Consider the following 17,836-nt stretch of genomic DNA (forward strand, 5'->3'; position numbering starts at 1 on the left):
CACATGCATCTCCATCAAGGGTGGGCACCTTAGCACCTCACTCTACCGCAAACCCACTTCTCTAGTTTCCACCCTAAACATATTTAAACAACCATCCCTTTCAGACAAGCCCTACACATACACAGGATCGTTCAGATGAGAAGAAACATGACAGACACCTAGAAGTGCTCAAGGATACCTTCATAAGAACAGGGTACGATGCCCAACTCATTAATCACAAGTTCCGACATGCCACAGCAAGAAACCATAATGACCTCCTCAGGAGACAGACATGGTACCCTTTGTTGTCAGATTCTCTCTCATACACAAGCTATCTCTCTTATGCACACACATACACTCCCTTCACTCACAACCATGCATGCACCTTCTCACAGGCATATACCCTATCATACTCTCTCACACACACTTAACCAAGCCTACACACACATCTACATACACACACTCTATCACATGCACTCACACTCACATACACACACTCACCCGTACACATTCACTCTGTCTCTCCTACACACACACACACACACACACACATATAAGTTTATGGGGTGAATTTCTTTTTGTAGAATTACATTTTATTTTGCTCAAAAACTGCATGAATCCATGTAAAACTCTGTAAATCCCACTTTAGAAACAGAACGAGTCTAACTCAACACTGGAACACAGACAGACCTCACACCTTAATGCATTATCTGAATTGAAATGGCACTTATTGTTAGAATAGCTAGACCTTTCTTGAGAATGTAATTTAAAAGAAGTTCTGGGATTTATATATCAAATAACAGAAACCAGCACATCCCATTCTAAAAGATGAAAGACCTGATCTAAAATGGTTTAATCCATGACACTGTACTCATTTGGCTATAAATTCTGTGTCTCATGATCTTATTCTCTGCAGCCACCTGAGGCAGAAGCAGAGCTTTGAAAGCTAGTGCTTCCAAATAAATCTGTTGGACTATAACCTGGTGTTGTGTGATTTTTAATTTTGTACACCCCAGACCAACACCGGCACCTCCATGTCATATAATACTTAGACCGTGAAGTTGTCATTTTCAATATTTTACTCAGCAGATTTTATTTATTAAATCCTATTTGGGGCTGCATTGCTTCAAGACCCCAGTCTACAGAATCAGTGCCAAATATTTTGATGGCTACAAATTGTACAAAAGATGCTATTATTTAATTATTTATTTCCCACAGTTCCTAAATATTCACAGGGTTTTCTGTTTTTAAGAATGTCCTTAGTTTCACAATGCAGAGGAAGATTCATTTACTCAAAGCGTTACACTCTTACAATCAGGTACAGTGCAGAGCAATCTCAGGCCAGGTGCATGGGCTGAGGGTCTGCCAGGGAGTACTGCAAATGGGGAATGTTACAAATTTCAAAGGGGTAGTGGCACATTTTTGGCACATGGGTTGAAGGGTAGGAAGGATAATGTGCTATGGGAAGTGCGTGACACTTGGGAGCATTCTGATGACCTTCTCCAACCCGAGACCTTCATTGTTCTTTGATGCTACACTCATGAGAACAATAATTGAGTTTGGGATTGATTGACTGACGGAAAAGGGATGCGGATCATGAACCTATATTGGCTCTGTCACTTTTAGGGGAAATGAGACATAACATCATCTATTGCCATTTTTTAAAAAAATCCATTCAAGCTTAAGTAGATTACCACCTAACAACTTTATATTTTCTCTCTTTTCTATAGGGGGAATGGTGAGAACGTCCAACTCCCTATCTGGTGGAGTGGATAAGACAGAGAACATTGATGCATGAAGCTTAATGTGTACATGAGAGATGCTGGAGTATATTGATATGGCCAGATTGGGAAGAGGCTATTGGAATGGAAGGTAGTTCATATTGACCATTAATGCTGGCATAGATCAATTGAGTCAAATGGCTTGTTTTTGTGCTGTAGGTTTTAGGTGATATTTTGGGAGAATTAAGGAGGTTTTTTTTAACGGTGCAGCATGTTTAATCATATCCCTTGGAATTTGTTTGATTAACCTGAGGAATTGGGAAGGAAATTCCCACAGATTTACTTTTCCTGAATTTTGCTCGTGTTTTGTTTCTTCAAGGAAGGTGAAAGTACAAAGTTTACTTGGCAGAGGGAGTATGTTTATACCTTTTCACATATAATTCAGTATTAAACAGAAAGGCAAATAGAATGCGCAGTGATTAAACTCCCTTCTGTGCCGTAAACATTTGAAAATAATGACTTATTTCGAAAGTTCTACTAAGTCTTCAATAAGTTGACCTGGGCTGTAATATCCACCGATAGCAAATGTCTCATTTCTCCTTATTTAACTGCGTTGTAGCTGCTATCACACTCCTGGTTTAATGGACTGTTTTCACTATATATGGTGTATGGCTGATCCAAGATAGGATTTGATTCATCTGAAACAGAAAATAGATATAAAATTCAAGACAAATGTGTTAAAACTATAAGGATTGCTCAGTGGATAGTACTTTACTCTTGATGCAGAGGTTGTGGGCTCAACTTGCTCCTCATAAGCTTGTGCACAACATCCAAAGCTGATCCTTACAATGCAGTCATAAGGGAGTGTTGATTAATATGTTAAACCTCAGTGCCACGTAGCTGATCCCTTTTCCTTTTGAACAGTGACTACACTTTGTAAGTATTTCATTAGGTGTGAAGTTCTTTGGGGTCATCCAGAGGTGTGAAAGGTGCTATTTAATGCAAGTCTTTCTTTTCTTCTGATAGGAATTTGTACTGTGCAAGTGTTTAATGCTACCATCTGTGCAGCACTAATCCTCAGAGGCTGGATTGTTGTTGGTTCAATATCTTCTTTTTGCTAAATTAGCTCACCTCAACTGGGGAATTGGCTAAAATTACACTGTCAGAAAAATAAGCAAGAAGGAAAGAGCATTTGTTTCACCAAGGCCAACTGTGACGTACAAACTCCCAATAATCACTTCACTACCTCGGTTCTCCATTAGAATCTACAACACTGCCGACAAAATTGTCTACATTTTCTCTTTGAATATCCTACCTTTAGTGCTCATTAACAACTATCTGCCTCTCCAGTATTAAAACACTGCAATCAGGCCCCATCTCTCGAGTGTCCTAACCCTTGCATTGAACATCATCCCTTCAGTACCTTAACTGCCCATAGAAATTCTTTCTATGCAGCTCTGTACAGCTCTGATTAAAGCTTGTCGCATCAGTAACCCAATAAAACCATACCTCCAGTATCTTACCTCTCCATTCAAACCTCATTCCTTCAGTACTCTAACGCACCTATCAAAACCCATTCCTCTTGGATCTTTTACCTCCCAATGAACCCTATTCTTCCAGTATCCTAACCCTCCCATTGAATCCCATTCCTCCTGTACCCAAACCATCCCAACCCTACTCCTCCAGTAACTCTCCCAATGAAACTCATTCCTATTTGTTCTATTACTCTGGTGTACTTATGTAAGGTATTATTTGTCCGGTTAGCAGGCAAAGCAATTTTTTCACTGTGTCTCGTACAAGTGACAACAATCAAATTAAATCAAATCAAAGAGTCATTAATTTGTAGTCTAGAGACCTGTAAACTAGGGAAATGTAAGATCCTGCATCTAACGATCGCTTAGTCACTATTTATTTTACTTGTTTATGAGCTGTGGGCATCACTGGCTAGCCCGACATTTGTTGCTCACCCCAATTGCTCAAGAGAAAGTAGTGGCGAGTTGCTTTCTTGAATCACGGCAGTCCATTCAGGCCCAAATGAACCCACACAGCTGTTAGGAAAGGAGTTCAGGAGATTGACTGTGACAGTGCATGAATGGCAATATACAGGCGGTCCCCATGTTATGACTTCTTGAGTCCATTAATAAGTGATGATGAAGGGCTTATGCTCGAAACGTCGAATTCCCTATTCCTGAGATGCTGCCTAACCTGCTGTGCTTTAACCAGCAACACATTTTCAGCTTTTTACTCCATTAATAAGTCAATTTGTAAACAACTCTAAACACAATGCAAGACAATATTAAGTCACCATTCGTAAGTACGGGAAATTTTCAGACATCAGATCTTTAACATTACACCCGTATATGATCACATGAGTAAATTGGGAGCCCACTGTAGTTCCAAGTCAGGATGGTGTGTGGCTTAGAAGGGAACATGCAGATGGTGGTTTTCCCATGTGCCCTTCTAGGTAGCAGAAGTCCCAGTTTAGAAAATTCTGTTGAGGGACTCTTGGTGAATTGCCCACAGTGCATCTTGTAGATAATGTACTGTATACTGTTGCCACTGTGCATCAGTAATGAAAGCAGAGGTGCTTGGAGAATGGATATGACCATGTCACATTTAGCTGTAATAGACCATTTAGTGGTGATGTTAAAAAATAAAGTTTAGTGGAAATATGGAACTGTCTGCCTAGAAGGTAATAAGTGCTGTCATGGTGGCATAATATGGACTATTAATTTTCTAATTCCATTGTCCTATTAATAGCTGAGACTTTCATGGGTTGAAATTATTTTTTTAAAAAGGCAACAAAAACACAGGCTTTAAATGACCACAGCAATCAAATGTCCACACAGGTTTCATAAGTTTCATAAAACCAATGTAGATTAAACAAGGGAGAGACAAGCTGAAATTAACATGTTTTTCTAAGAGAAATGAAACCAGCCAGCAAGCCCCTTGAGGAAGTGTTTAAAAAGGCTTCCATTTTCTAGTTTAATTCATATTTTTTGAAAATGTTCACATGACACCTCACCTACAAGTAATAAGCCTGAGAACATGACAGAGAGAGGAGATGAAACTAAGGATGCAGCACTGAACAGAGGCTATTGATGCTTTCTTTCAGGAGGACAAAGCACCTTGATTGGAGATAAATATCAGGACACTGAGAACTCAAAGGATAACTACATCATTCATCATTCTTTGTCCCAGACATTAATAATCAACCATAGTGTCAATTTAAAACTTTACACCTCAAACACTCCCTAAGGACTTCAAATTGTACATTATTTTACCTTCCTTTGTACTGGACCCTATTTCCTTTTGACTTTTCTTATATATATAATATATACATATATGTGTGTGTGTGTGTGTCTGTGTGTGCTTTTTAATTGCCTCCTTATTGCTTACAGTAATTGGAGAATAGGTATACTCACATGCTAAAAAGAACATAAATCTTTGCTGCAACCAACTGGAAGATTGAAAATGGGCGACATGGTGGCACAGTGGTTAGCACTACTGCCTCACAGCGCCAGAGACCTGGGTTCAATTCCCACCTCAGGCAACTGTCTGTGTGGAGTTTGTACATTCTCCCTGTGTCTGTGTGGGTTTCCTCCAGGTGTTCCGGTTTCTTCCCACAGTCCAAAAATGTGCAGGTTAGGTGAATTGGCCACGCTAAATTGCCTGTAGTGTCAGGTGAAGGGGTAAATGTAGAGGAATGGGTATGGGTGGGTTGCTGTTCGGAAGGTTGGTGTGGATTTGTTGGGCCGAAGGGCCTGTTTCCACACTGTGAGTAATCTAAAAAAAAAGAGGGGAAACATTTTACCCCTCCTTATTCAGCCGTAATGAAATTAGGAGCTCAATGTCTGGAATAGAACTACTGACTATGAAAGAACTGGATTGGGGAAATTAAATTGTTCCTTCAAAGTCTATTTTAAATATATTTATAAAAAAGTTTTCTTCAGTCTGTAACACTAAAGTGTTGAGATGACCACGTTTAATGTCAATGTTTTCATAGATCAGGATGAAATAACTTATGCAAAGTTCAACCTGGAAACAAGTTAACTTCCAACATCCTAGATGGGCCAATAGTCAAAGTTTACTTGGAGAGTGAACTTATTAATGATCTGGTAACAAAGGAGATAATCCCAAGTCTATTATGCTTTTGCATTAGCAAGCAGTAAAACTGCACTTCCTTTCACTCAAGAACATCTTTGTAATTGGCTCCATTTTGTTTCTCGTGAAAAAGATTAACTGCATTTTAATTGAGAAAATGAAGTTAAAAGTTCATGTTGTAAAGAACTTTAAAAAACTAAAGAACTGAGGATGCTGGAAATCAGAAACAAAATCAGAAATTGCTTTAAAAGCTCAGCAGGTCTGACAGCATCAGTGGAGAGGTAAAAACAATGACTGCAGGTGCTGAAAACCAGAATCTAGATTAGGATGGTGCTGGAAAAGCACAGCAGTTCAGGCAGCATCCGAGGAGCAGTAAAATCGACGTTTCGGGCAAAAGCCCTTCATCAGGAATAAAGGCAGAGAGCCTGAAAGGTGGAGAGAGAAAGCAGTTAGCAGACCAACAAGCAAGGTTGGAAAGAGGAGAACCAATTCAGCTCTCTTCACACTTTCTCGTGACTATGCTGGTGAGTAAATTAGAGCTTTAAAGGTGAAGATTAATAGATTTTTGGTGAGTTGAGGATTATAGGCAAACAAGTAATGGGATTATGACACAGATCAGCGGTGATCTAATGAAATGTGGAACAAGTGTGAGGGGCTCATGGTCTCCTGCTGGAGAAATGCACTGCACCCCAGCAGGAATCAACACCTTTAGAAGGGTAGGATGAAAATCAGAAGGATAAATACAGGAGTTAGTATTTTCAAATGGGTCTGATGGAAGTTGAACATGCACCTTAATTACCATGTGTTCCTCACCTGTGGGAATGTCTCCAGAGCTCTCATTGGTTTGATCAGCCTTTGGTAAACACTTGCCACAGCAGAAACAACAACACAAACAGCAGCAACAGCAAGTGATGATCGTACAGAAATAGGCCAGAAACTGTAAGAGAAGCAAAGCTTTCAGTACACAATTGGGAAAAAAAAACAACTGACCGACAGTGAGACCAGACATTACAATCATCCTGCCTCTAAACCCAAGGACCTGAGTCCCAGTGGTAAGGGTGTGAACTGCAAAGTCAGCATTGGATCAGATGTGTTCAAGTCCTCTTACTGCCAACAACTTCGATTTTGTATTCATTTCTTTACTATCCAACAACTTTTGTCTGATCTCATTTAAGTTTGATCAACCCTTTGATGGAAACGAGTCCGATAACTTACAACAAATCCTCGAGAAATTAACAGCTGCAGTATAGATGACATAGCATCATGTTGGCTCCCTATCTTATTTCAGGTGGTTCCAGGAGATTTTGACATTTTCAAATAGTTAGATAGAAGTGGTGGGAAAGAGCTGTCTTGATTGGGTGTGAACGTTTGCAGGCAAAGTAAAATAGTCCAAAGTGATGAACAGATAACATCCTGACTAACGGTTCAACGGCCTTTGATATTTCAGTAACTGTCTCCTGCGTAAAATCAGATGGACAGATGAATCAGGATGTGCAATCAGTAAGTTTATTGGTAAGGGAATGAAAAAAGATTAAAGGAATGCTGAAAAATAATGAAATTAGAAAAGGACATACAAGATTGGGTGCAAGGGAAGAGAAATCAGAATTAATTTGAGGTCTGATCAACTTTGAACTTGAAACTGTTAATGTACATGGACTCTCCTGTGAATTTGCGAGGAATAGTTATTACAAGACAGTGTATAAACCTGTTCATATTGACCTGTAATGTTATAAATACTGTTATTTTAGATTAGATTAGATTCCCTACAGTGTGGAAACAGGCCCTTCAGCCCAACAAGTCCACACCAACCCTCCGAAGAGTAACCCACCCAGACCTACTAACACTATGGGCAATTTACCAGACCTGCACATTTTGGACTGTTAGAGGAAACCCACGCAGACATGGGGAGAATGTGCAAACTCCACACAGACAGTCGCCCAAGGCTGGAATTGAACCTGGGTCTCTGGTGCTGTGAGGCTGTAGTGTTAATCACTAAGCCACTCATTTTGAAGACTAATTTGCGAAAGAAGACCCATCCCTATACAAAGTCAAAGGATAATATTGCCTGGAAAGAGGCCATTCAACTCATATTCCATCCAATTAACCACACTGCCCTTCCCTTTCCCACAATCCTGAAAAAATTCCATTCCAAGTATTTATCCAATTCCCTTTTGAAAGTTATTACTAAATTTGCTATTACCATAGTTAACTTAAAAATATAAACAAAAAGTGCATCAAAAGCCACGATTTATTTCTAAAATATTTTCATCTAATTTTTGTGTTATAAAGTTGTTAGTTATTTAAGTTTTCATTTAACTTTTATCAACTGCAAGGAAAATATCAGGCAATTCTCCAGCAGATCTGCTGTAGCTCTGGTGGAACCAGAAGGGCTGACATTTATATAAAAGGACAACAAGATCTTGACCAATAGGCTGGGGACTGGTAGATAGTGTTTAATTTGGGTAAGTGTAAGGTGCTGCATTTTGGTAAGACAATCAAGGGCAGAGCTTATACAGTTAATAGTAGGGCCCCGGGCGGTGTTGGTGAACTGAGAGACATAGGGGTTCAAGTATTCGAGTTCATTGGAAATTGCAACACAGGTAGACAGGATGGCATTTGACATGCTCAGACCATTAAGTACAGGAGTTGGAACATAAATGTTTCAGTTGTATAGGACATTGTGAGGCCACTTTTGAAATACTGTGTGCAGTTTTGGTTCCCCTGGTATAGGAAGAACATTATTAAATTGGAGATCCACAGAAAGGATAAACAAGGATGTTATGAGACTGGACGGTTTCAGTTATAAGAATGAGGGTGGAATGGTGGCTCAGTGGTTAGCACTACTGCCTCACAGCATTAGGGACCTGGGTTTAATTCCAGCTTTGGCTGACTGTCTGTGTGGAGATTGCACATTCTCCCCCTGTCTGTGTGGGCTTCCTTCAGGTGCTCCAATTTCCTCCCACAGTCCAAAGATGTGCAGTTATGTGGATTGGCCATGTTAAATTGCCTTGTTGTGATTAGGTACGTGTAGGTTGGGTAAGTTAACCATAGAAAATGCAGGGTTACAGGGACAGGGTAGGGGGTTGGGTTTGGGTGGGACGATCTTCAGAGGGTTGGTTCAGACCAAGGGGCCAAAATGGCCTGTTTCCATACTGTAGGCATTCTATGATAGGCTGGGACTTTTTTAACTGGAACATAGGAGGTTGAGGGGGGAGCTTTCATAATTTTATTCTTGAGGGACATAGATAAAGTGAATAGCAAATGTCCTTTCTGTTGGGTTGGAAAGTTCAAACTAGAGGGCATAATTTTTAGGTGAGAGGAGGCGAATTTAAAAGGGACCTGAGTGGCAACATTTTCACACAGTGCGTGGTTCATATGTGAAATGAACTGCTAGAGGAAGTGATAGATGCAGCTATAGTTACATCATTTAAAAAAACATTTAGACAGGTATATGATTTGGAAAGGTTTAGAGCGATATGTGCTAAATGCAGGCATATAGGATGGGTTTAGTTTGCGAAACTTGAATGGCATGGATGAGTTGGACCAAAGGGTCTGTTTCCGTGCTGTATGACTCTATTCCCTCAGCATTGCATATGAAGTCAGTCTGGATTCCCTACTATCTGAAGGTGGATGTGCTATCATGGAGCCAAGGTTCCATGAAACCTAAGTGAGGGACAAAAAGCATGTAGGATAGAGGATTTAAAGTTGAAAATAAACAGAAGAAGGCTTAGAGATTATTCCTCCAATACTACGGGGAGGACAGGATTGTGTTAGGCTGTGACCATACATGTTTGAATAAACTATCAATCCACATATAGAATACAGCAACTTGATTAAGGTGCTGGAAAGCATCCAGTGGCCATGGATTGGTAACGAATTCAGGAAAGAGAAAGGGAGGGGAGAGACACAATTGGGAACATGATTGTCATTCATCTCATGTGAAAGCACAGCATTGTGGCCAAAACAAACATAGCCATGGTCTCAGGTATCAACCAGTAGGAATTCAAGTTGAATCTCCTGGACACAGAGAGTAAAATGTGTGAGGAAAAAATGTACATGGAGGAACATTATCATAAAATGGTGTATTACTTTAATTTGTTTTGAACACTTTTATTCAATCCTTACAAAAATATCTTGGAGGTTTTGGATAGGAGAGATTGCATAGGCTGCCAATCGAGAATCATCAGATCATCAAAATTGAATGGGAAGGTTAAGCAAAGGTGGGATTGATGTGTCATGGGACCAGTAATGCAAGTGTAAGGGGGGAGTAATGGAAGTGTGAGGGTGGAGTAACACAGCTCACCTTTATGCAGCAGTTATTCTTTGAGGCGAGGATGTTTTCCCCGTCCTCCCCAAGCATTGAGGCCATTTGCAGCCCGACTGAGCCATATGAGTCATAGATACGCTTCTTCTTTTCATCAGAGAGTATGGTATTGGCTCTGTTTATTTCTTTGAACAGTTCAGCAGCCGTAGGGTCATCCAGATTTTTATCTGGGTGATATCTTAGTGCCAGCTTTCTACATTACAATCAGACACAGAATCAATAGCAATCGAAAACAACTGACAGAGGCAGCAATTATCCTTCTTAAAATATTCTTTTTGGAAATAGTTCTTCTGGATGGCCTCCCATCTTTCTCCCTCCATAAATCTGAACTCATAAAAACCCTGCTGCTCTAATTCACCCGAATTTATATCAAGCCCCATCACTCAACACCCGCTACTTCCTGATCTACATTGGTTCGCTGTCTGTCTATACCTCAATTTAAATATTCTGCATCTTTGTCTTCAAATCTCTCCATAGCTTCATCCACTTCCTTCCTTTGTAACTTGCTCCAGTCCTATAATATTCCATGATTTGGAAGTGCCAGTGTTGGACAAGGGTGGACAAAGTTAAAAATCACACAACACCAGGTTATAGTCCAACAGGTTTATTTGGAAGCACTGACTTCCAAAGCGCTGCTCCTTCATCAGGTGGTTGAGGAGCAGAATTATAAGACACAGAATTTATAGCAAGAGGATTGCAGTGTCATGGAATGTAATATTAAACAAATTTAGCTTAATTTGGCTTAAGCATAGCTTAAGCTAAATTTGTTTAATATTACATTCCGTGACACTGCAATCCTCTTGCTATAAATTCTGTGTCTTATGATTCTGCTCCACAATCACCTGATGAAGGAGCAGCACTCTGAAAGCCAGTGCTCCCAAATAAACCTGTTGGACTATAACCTGGTGTTGTGTGATTTTTACCTTTATAATATTCCAAGATTTCTGCATATCTCCAATTCTGGGCTCATGTGCATCACTGCTCTGCTACTCTTTCAGCTGCCTCGAACCTAAGCTCTGAAATTCCCTCCATAAACCTTGTGGCCTCTTTACCTCTCTTTCCTTCTGTAAGATGCTCCTTAACAGCTAATTTCTTGACAAGTTTTTTGATCACCTGTCTTAATATGTCTTTACAGGACTCAAAATTTGTTTGATAAGCGCTGCTGTGAAGTGCCTTACGATGTTTAACAATGTTAAAGGTATCTTATAAATGCAGGTTGTTGTTAATTTCAATTAGTTGGTGAATCTGTCATGCAGCATGGGTTAGACTCACACAGATATTCAGCTCATCCCAGATACTCAGCCTGTAATTAATAAATGAATGGTTTACCAAGTCACCGAATAATGAAACTATCAGTGTCTAATTTAACAAGACTAATCTCATAAAATTCATAAGGTGCCACATTCTACCCAGTTATCTGTGTGCCTCAGACAATATTGAAATTCCAAAGAAGAAAATAGAAGTTTTTGATATGTGGATGCTAGGATTTATGCTAAAAATTACACACAAGAATAAATGAGAAGGTAATTAAAATTGTAAGAGCAAGAAGACGCAAGACGTTCAAAACAAGTCATATTGTCAGGATTTCAGCTATGTCCTGCCAAGATCTCTTTGAGAGGTCAAAGTAGAGAGCTTCAGAAAGAGGGGTCAGTCTAAATATCATTGAGTGGCATGGACTGGTTGCAATGAATGTGTGAACATGTGGCACACCATGATAGCAGATCTGTTAGCAGGAGTAAATACAAATAGTAGCAAGAAAATGATGACTGACACAAACTGAACCAAAGGATCCAGTAGGCACAATATCAAAATTAGACCTGGACCCTTTGAGAGGGTGAAAGCAGGGACTGGAGTTTACACTTTTCAGTGGGATGTTGGATATGAGTATCAAAGAGAATGGGACAATGCCGGAAAATGGAGGGAAGACACAGATCAATTATGATACAATTTAAAGACAGAACAGGCTCAAGGACCTTAAAAGCCAAATTTCATTGCTGTGTCTCTACCTGTATGCTGCTTTAACCTCTTCTGGCGTAGATTTTCTTGGCAAATGTAGAATCCTGTAGAGAGTTTCGCCACTTGTTGAATTTGCTCGCTCACGTCTGTTGGCCATTATAGCTTCTTTTGGAAAGTGAAGACAATGAGATGGTTAACAGTTGGTTGTCAAAGTCCCAACCATCTGAAGGACTTCTGTGAAGAGTGACGCACGTGTCACAATTGCTGCTGTCTGCCTGCATACCAAGAGCAAATGTTCATAATCCTTAGAGGCCCTAATCTACAATTTACAAGAACACAGGCACCTGTCTTTGTCTCAACTTCTAATGCACAGCTTTAAAGAAAATCTGACAGCCAGAGCCTGAATGATTCTGAATTTCTTTCTGCTTCCTACCACTGTAACTTTGCTGGATATGTATTGTTGGAAGATGGGAAAAGAGTGTGGTAAAAACAAAGACTGCAGATGTTGGAAACCAGATTCTAGATTTGAGTGGTGCTGGAAAAGCACAGCAGTTCAGGCAGCATCCCAGGAGCAGGAAAATCGACGTTTCGGCCAAAAGCCCTTCATTCCAAATGAAGGGCTTTTGTCCGAAACGTCAATTTTCCTGCTCCTCGGATGCTGCCTGAACTGCTGTGCTTTTCCAGCACCATTCTAATCTAGAAAAGATTGTGGTTGTTGAATCCAACCTAAGGGCAATAGCACCAGTGCAGCAGCAATTACGGTCACTGCCATGAAACTTCCTTCTACATCTTTCCAGTGAAAATCCTCCTTTTTACTGGAAGAATGGTCCCTGGCTGTTTCTTTTTTCATGACATTCCCACTCATCACTTTGCTGTTTCTGTAGCTGCTGCTATTCTCTGCTCCTCAGAAAATATATTGTATAATTAAATATGTAAAGTTTTGTATGGGCTAAATTTAAGTTCTCCTACAAAGACAGTCCTGAATTACATTAGATTAGATTCCCTACAGTGTGGAATCAGGCCCTTCGGCCTAACAAGTCCACACCGACCCTCCAAAGAGCAACCCACCCCCCTCTGACTAATGCACCAACTATGGGCAATTTAGCACGGCCTGCACATCTTTGGACTGTGGGAGGAAACCCATGCAGACATGGGGAGAATGTGCAAACTCCACACAGACAGTCACCCGAGGATGGAATTGAATCTAGGACTCTGGTGCTGTGAGGCAGCAGTGCTAACCACTGTGCCACCCTTCTGGGATTTCTCAGACAAAGACAGTCCTGAATCACAATAATGTAGGTTTTGCTCCTGAAGAAGGGTTACACCCAAAGCGTTGACTTCTCCAACGCCTGATGCTGCCTAGCTTGCTGTGTTCTTCTAGTCTCCTGCCTGTTTACTTCAGAACATATCATCATCCATTCTCCAGTGCCCATAATTTCCCAAATAAAAACAGAAAATTCTGAAAATTCTCAGTCGGTCAGGAAGCAGAGAGAAACAGTTAGTGTTTTAAATAGATTACCTATTCTCTCCATTCTCTAACTTCCCTCTCCTCCAATTCCCCAGTCTCACTCACTCCCCCATTCCTTTCTCAGAGTCCTCATCTTCAGCATCGTCTGCACGTTTAATGTAGCTATAAGTTGCAAAAGGTGTAGAAAGGATAGACCAATTCTTTATTGCCTGTTTCACAATATCAAACAAACTCAAAATTACTCCTTGGCAGTCTAAAATTGTTTTAGAAGTTACTTAGAGTCATAGAGTCATAGAGATATACAGCACGGAAACAGTCCCTTTGGTGCAACCAGATATCCTAAATAAATCTCGTCCCATTCGCCAGCACTTGGCCTATATTCCTCTGAGCCCTTCCTATTCATATACCCATCCAGATGTCTTTTAAATGTTGTAATTGTACTAGCCTCCACTACATCCTCTGGCAGCTCCTTCCATATACATATCACCCTCTGTGTGAAAAAGTTGCCCCTTAGGTCCCTTTTAAATGTTTCTCCTCTCACTTTAAACCACTTTATTTCTGGACTCCCTCGCCCTGGGGAAAAGACCCTGCCTATTTACCCAATCCATGCTCCTCATTATATAATAAACCTCCATAAGGTCACCCCTCAGCCTCCAATGCTCCAGGAAAAATTGCACCAGTCTATTCAGACTCTCCTATAGCTCAAACTCTCCAACCCTAGCGAATCCTCGTAAATCTTTTCTAAACCCTTTCATGTTTCACAACATCCGTCATATAGCAGGGAGACTAGAATTACACAGAGTATTTCAATACTGGCCTAACCAATGTCTCGTAGAGATGCAACATGACCTCCCAACTCCAATACTCAGAGGACTGACCAATACAAGTAAGCATACCAAATGCCTTCTTCACTATTCTATCTATGTGCGACTCTACTTTCAAGGAACTATGAACCTGTACTCCAAGGTCTGTTTGTTCAGCAAAACTCCCCAGGACCTTACCATTAAGTGTATAAGTCCTGCTCTGATTTGCCCTTTCCAAAATGTAGCACTTCACATTTATCTAAATTAAACTCCATCTGCCACTCATTGGTCCATTGGCCCATCTAATCAAGATCCTGTTGTAATCTGAGGTAACCTTCACTGTCCACTCCACCTCCAATTTTGGTTTCATCTGCAAACTTACTCACCATACCTCCTGTGTTCTCATTCAAATCATTTATATAAATAATGAAAAGCAGTGGACCCAGCACTGTTCTTTGTGCCACCCCTCTGGTCACAGGCCTCCAATTTGAAAAGCAATCCTCCACCACTACCCTCAGTCTTCGACCTTTGAGCCAGTACTTATTTAAATAGCTAGTTCTCCCTGTATTCCTTGTGATCTAACCTTGCTAACCAGTCTACCATGAGAAACCTTGTCGAACGCCTTACTGAACTCCATATAGATCAAGTCTAATGCTCTGCCCTCATCAATCCTCTTTACTACTTCTTCAAAAAACTCAATCAAGTTTGTGAGATATGATATCCCACTCACAAAGCCATGTTGACAGTCGCTAATCAGTCCTTGCTTTTCCTAATACATGCAAATCCTATCCCTCAGGATTCCCTCAACAACTTGCCCATCACTGATGTCAGTCTATAGTTCCCTGCCTTTTTCTTACCACCTTTCTGAAATAGTGGCACCATGTTGGCCAACCTTCTGGCACCTCACCTGTGCCTATTGATGATACAAATATCTCAGCAAGGTGCTCAGTAATCACTTCTCTAGCTTCCCACAGAATTATTGTGTACACCTGATCAGGTCGCAGGGATTTATCCACCCTTATGGTTGTAAAATCACTTGTTCAAATTTTCAAAATCCTTCACTATTGTTCAGAATTAATCAATCTTTGTATACACATTGCAGATACTTAAACATTTGAATAAATAAGCTATAGTCCTTTATAAAAGCTTTAGATGCTTTTGTAGTATTTCCAGTTTTCCACTTAAATTATGAAAACTATGATAAAATAATTTTCCAGGATTTAGGACATAATCCACACTGAAACTCCTATGCTAATACTGAGGGAATACCCTATTAAAAACGCTGCCTTTTAGATAAGATGTTATCTAAGGCCTCATCTGCCCTCCCAGGTAGAAGGGAAAGATTACATTGTGCTATTTTGAATAGCAATGTTCTCCTGGCCAGTACATATCCCTAAATCAACATCAACTAAGATAAATCATGCCATTATCACTTTGCAGTTTCTGTGAGCTTGCTGTACACAAAATGGCTGCTGCTTTTTCTACATTTTGACAATGACTACACTTCAAAAACTACATTATGGGTATAAAGTGCTTTGAGAAGGTTGATGTTGTGAATGATGTTGTTTAATGCATTTTATATTTCTGCCTAATAAACTATTGGACCAGAATCTCCTACACAGCGCAGCAATGGTGATTGTCAATGATTGAAGTGGAGATTTCTAACAGTATCCCAAGTGGTGCATTTCCAGGTGGTGAGTATGATTGAACCTGATCCTATCCCCTTGGACTGGCAATTGAAAGCAAACGGGGTATTTTTTTCTGAAGTCTTTTCTATGTTCTCTGCTGGAAGACTTGGAGATGCCGGTATTGGACTGGGGTGTACAAAGTTAAAAATCACACAACACCAGGTTATAGTCCAACAGGTTTAATTGGAAGCATACTAGCTTTCGGAGCGACGCTCCTTCATCAGTTGGATAGTGGAGGGCTCAATCCTAACACAAAATTTACACAAAAATGTAAATTTTTGCTATAAATTCTGTGTTAGAATTGAGCCCTCGACTATCACCTGATGAAGGAGTGTCGCTCCGAAAGCTAGTGTGCTTCCAATTAAACCTGTTGGACTATAACATGGTGTTGTGTGATTTTTAACTCTGCTGGAAGGTGTGTGTGATTGCAAGAACATTCAGAGACCACAGTCTCTGTCCAAACACGCACTATAAACACTCACCATCCTGAGCCACACTTGAAAAACACCAACAAGGGTTGGACACACCTGTTGAACTTGGCCCATGAAAGAGATGATATGGGGGGCGGGGGGGTGGGGCGCAGCACCAAAAACAGAAGTCATCCTTAGCCAGCATAGGGAGGAGGCAACGATAACGGCAGTTGATACAGAACTACAGGTAAGATGTCCATCCTGTCATACCACATCCAGTGCACTGTAGTGCAATCCTTGCCAATTTCACCTAAATGGGTTGTATAGTTTATAATTTCTAACATTTAAATGCTGATGTTAAAAATCATCTTAACTAAAGAGTGATCTGTATTTTTTCCGATACAGGTTTATGGTGTGTTAACGTTTTATCCCATTCCTCTGCTTTCTCTCTCCTGTCTTTCCTCTCCCAAACCTCTTCCTCTGCATTTCCACATTCTGTTTCTTTACATCATTCCCTTAAATACTGCACAGCTGTCTCACTCAGCTCTATCCCACTGCATCTCCATCTGCATACACCCTTTTTCCTCCACTCTTATCCCTCTCCCTTCCTTCCTGACCATGCCCCTCATTCTTCTCCACTCTTCCAGTCCGTCATTCCCTTTCTTCCTCTTTCCCTTCTGCTTCCTTGCTCATTCTCTCCTTCTCTCTGCAATATCTCTTCTTTTCCACTGTACTCTCCTACTCCGTTCACTTACCCATCTTTGCCCTCTCTCCCTTGCTCCAGAATTATCCCTCCGCTGTACTTTCCAAGCTTGCCATACCTTATGTTTTCTAACTTGTCAGGTTCATGCCTTATCTGTTAATTTCGCAACAAACACAGGCTGATGATGGCCTACAAAGCAGCTGCAGCTCAGTGCACCTGCACAGGAGGAGTAGCTGAGAGTTCTCTTTGGGGCTGTTCTGAATTTTCAAAGTTGTTTCCTTACCTCAGTCTTTGCTTGGATCCAATATCTGCAGGTAATAATTCCACTGGCGAGAGTATGACTTGGCAAGAAACCTTGTGCAAATACTTCCTGAAATCTGCTATTGAAAGTCTGTTCTGTACATGTAACAAGTCTTGTGATCAGTAACAAATCAAAAGAGAATCTGCCTTTTGGAGTAGGAGCATAAGACACACCCTCCTGACTATGAGATGCTATGGCAACTGCTATGCCATTGAGAAAAACAATTTCAACTACCTATAGTGGCTGTGCTTACATGCGCCCCACAGTGTGGAATTGAGCTAAACCCAGTGCAGTATCAACCTCAATTCCTGACCTGCGTCCAGTTAATTCAATTGAAATCATTGGTGTACATATATTTATTTGACATTGTCAGATGTGT

The 17,836-nt window shown here is 40.6% G+C and overlaps 1 protein-coding gene across 1 annotated transcript; it reads right to left on the bottom strand.

The window, feature by feature from the left end:
• Window positions 1-1,040: 1,040 nt before the first annotated feature.
• Window positions 1,041-17,565, bottom strand: LOC132829999 (dnaJ homolog subfamily C member 5-like). The gene is made up of 5 exons (XM_060847454.1): window positions 17,440-17,565; window positions 12,135-12,249; window positions 10,108-10,321; window positions 6,618-6,741; window positions 1,041-2,398 (listed from the first exon to the last, which is right to left on the bottom strand). The coding sequence occupies exons 2-5, from the start codon at window positions 12,239-12,241 to the stop codon at window positions 2,301-2,303; spliced, it is 543 nt and encodes a 180-aa protein (XP_060703437.1). The 5' UTR covers window positions 12,242-12,249; window positions 17,440-17,565; the 3' UTR covers window positions 1,041-2,300.
• Window positions 17,566-17,836: the final 271 nt, after the last annotated feature.

The sequence above is a fragment of the Hemiscyllium ocellatum genome, chromosome 30, assembly GCF_020745735.1.
Source record: "Hemiscyllium ocellatum isolate sHemOce1 chromosome 30, sHemOce1.pat.X.cur, whole genome shotgun sequence".
In the NCBI taxonomy this organism is placed as follows: domain Eukaryota; kingdom Metazoa; phylum Chordata; class Chondrichthyes; order Orectolobiformes; family Hemiscylliidae; genus Hemiscyllium; species Hemiscyllium ocellatum.

Coding starts and splice junctions, on each gene's coding strand:
- LOC132829999 (XM_060847454.1), bottom strand. CDS start 12,241: ATGGCCAACAGACGTGAGCGAGCAAATTCAACAAGTGGCGAAACTCTC. Junction 10,322..12,134: donor GAGGTTAAAGCAGCATACAG/GTAGAGACACAG, acceptor ATTGTAATGTAG/AAAGCTGGCACTAAGATATC. Junction 6,742..10,107: donor AGAATAACTGCTGCATAAAG/GTGAGCTGTGTT, acceptor CTTCTCTTACAG/TTTCTGGCCTATTTCTGTAC.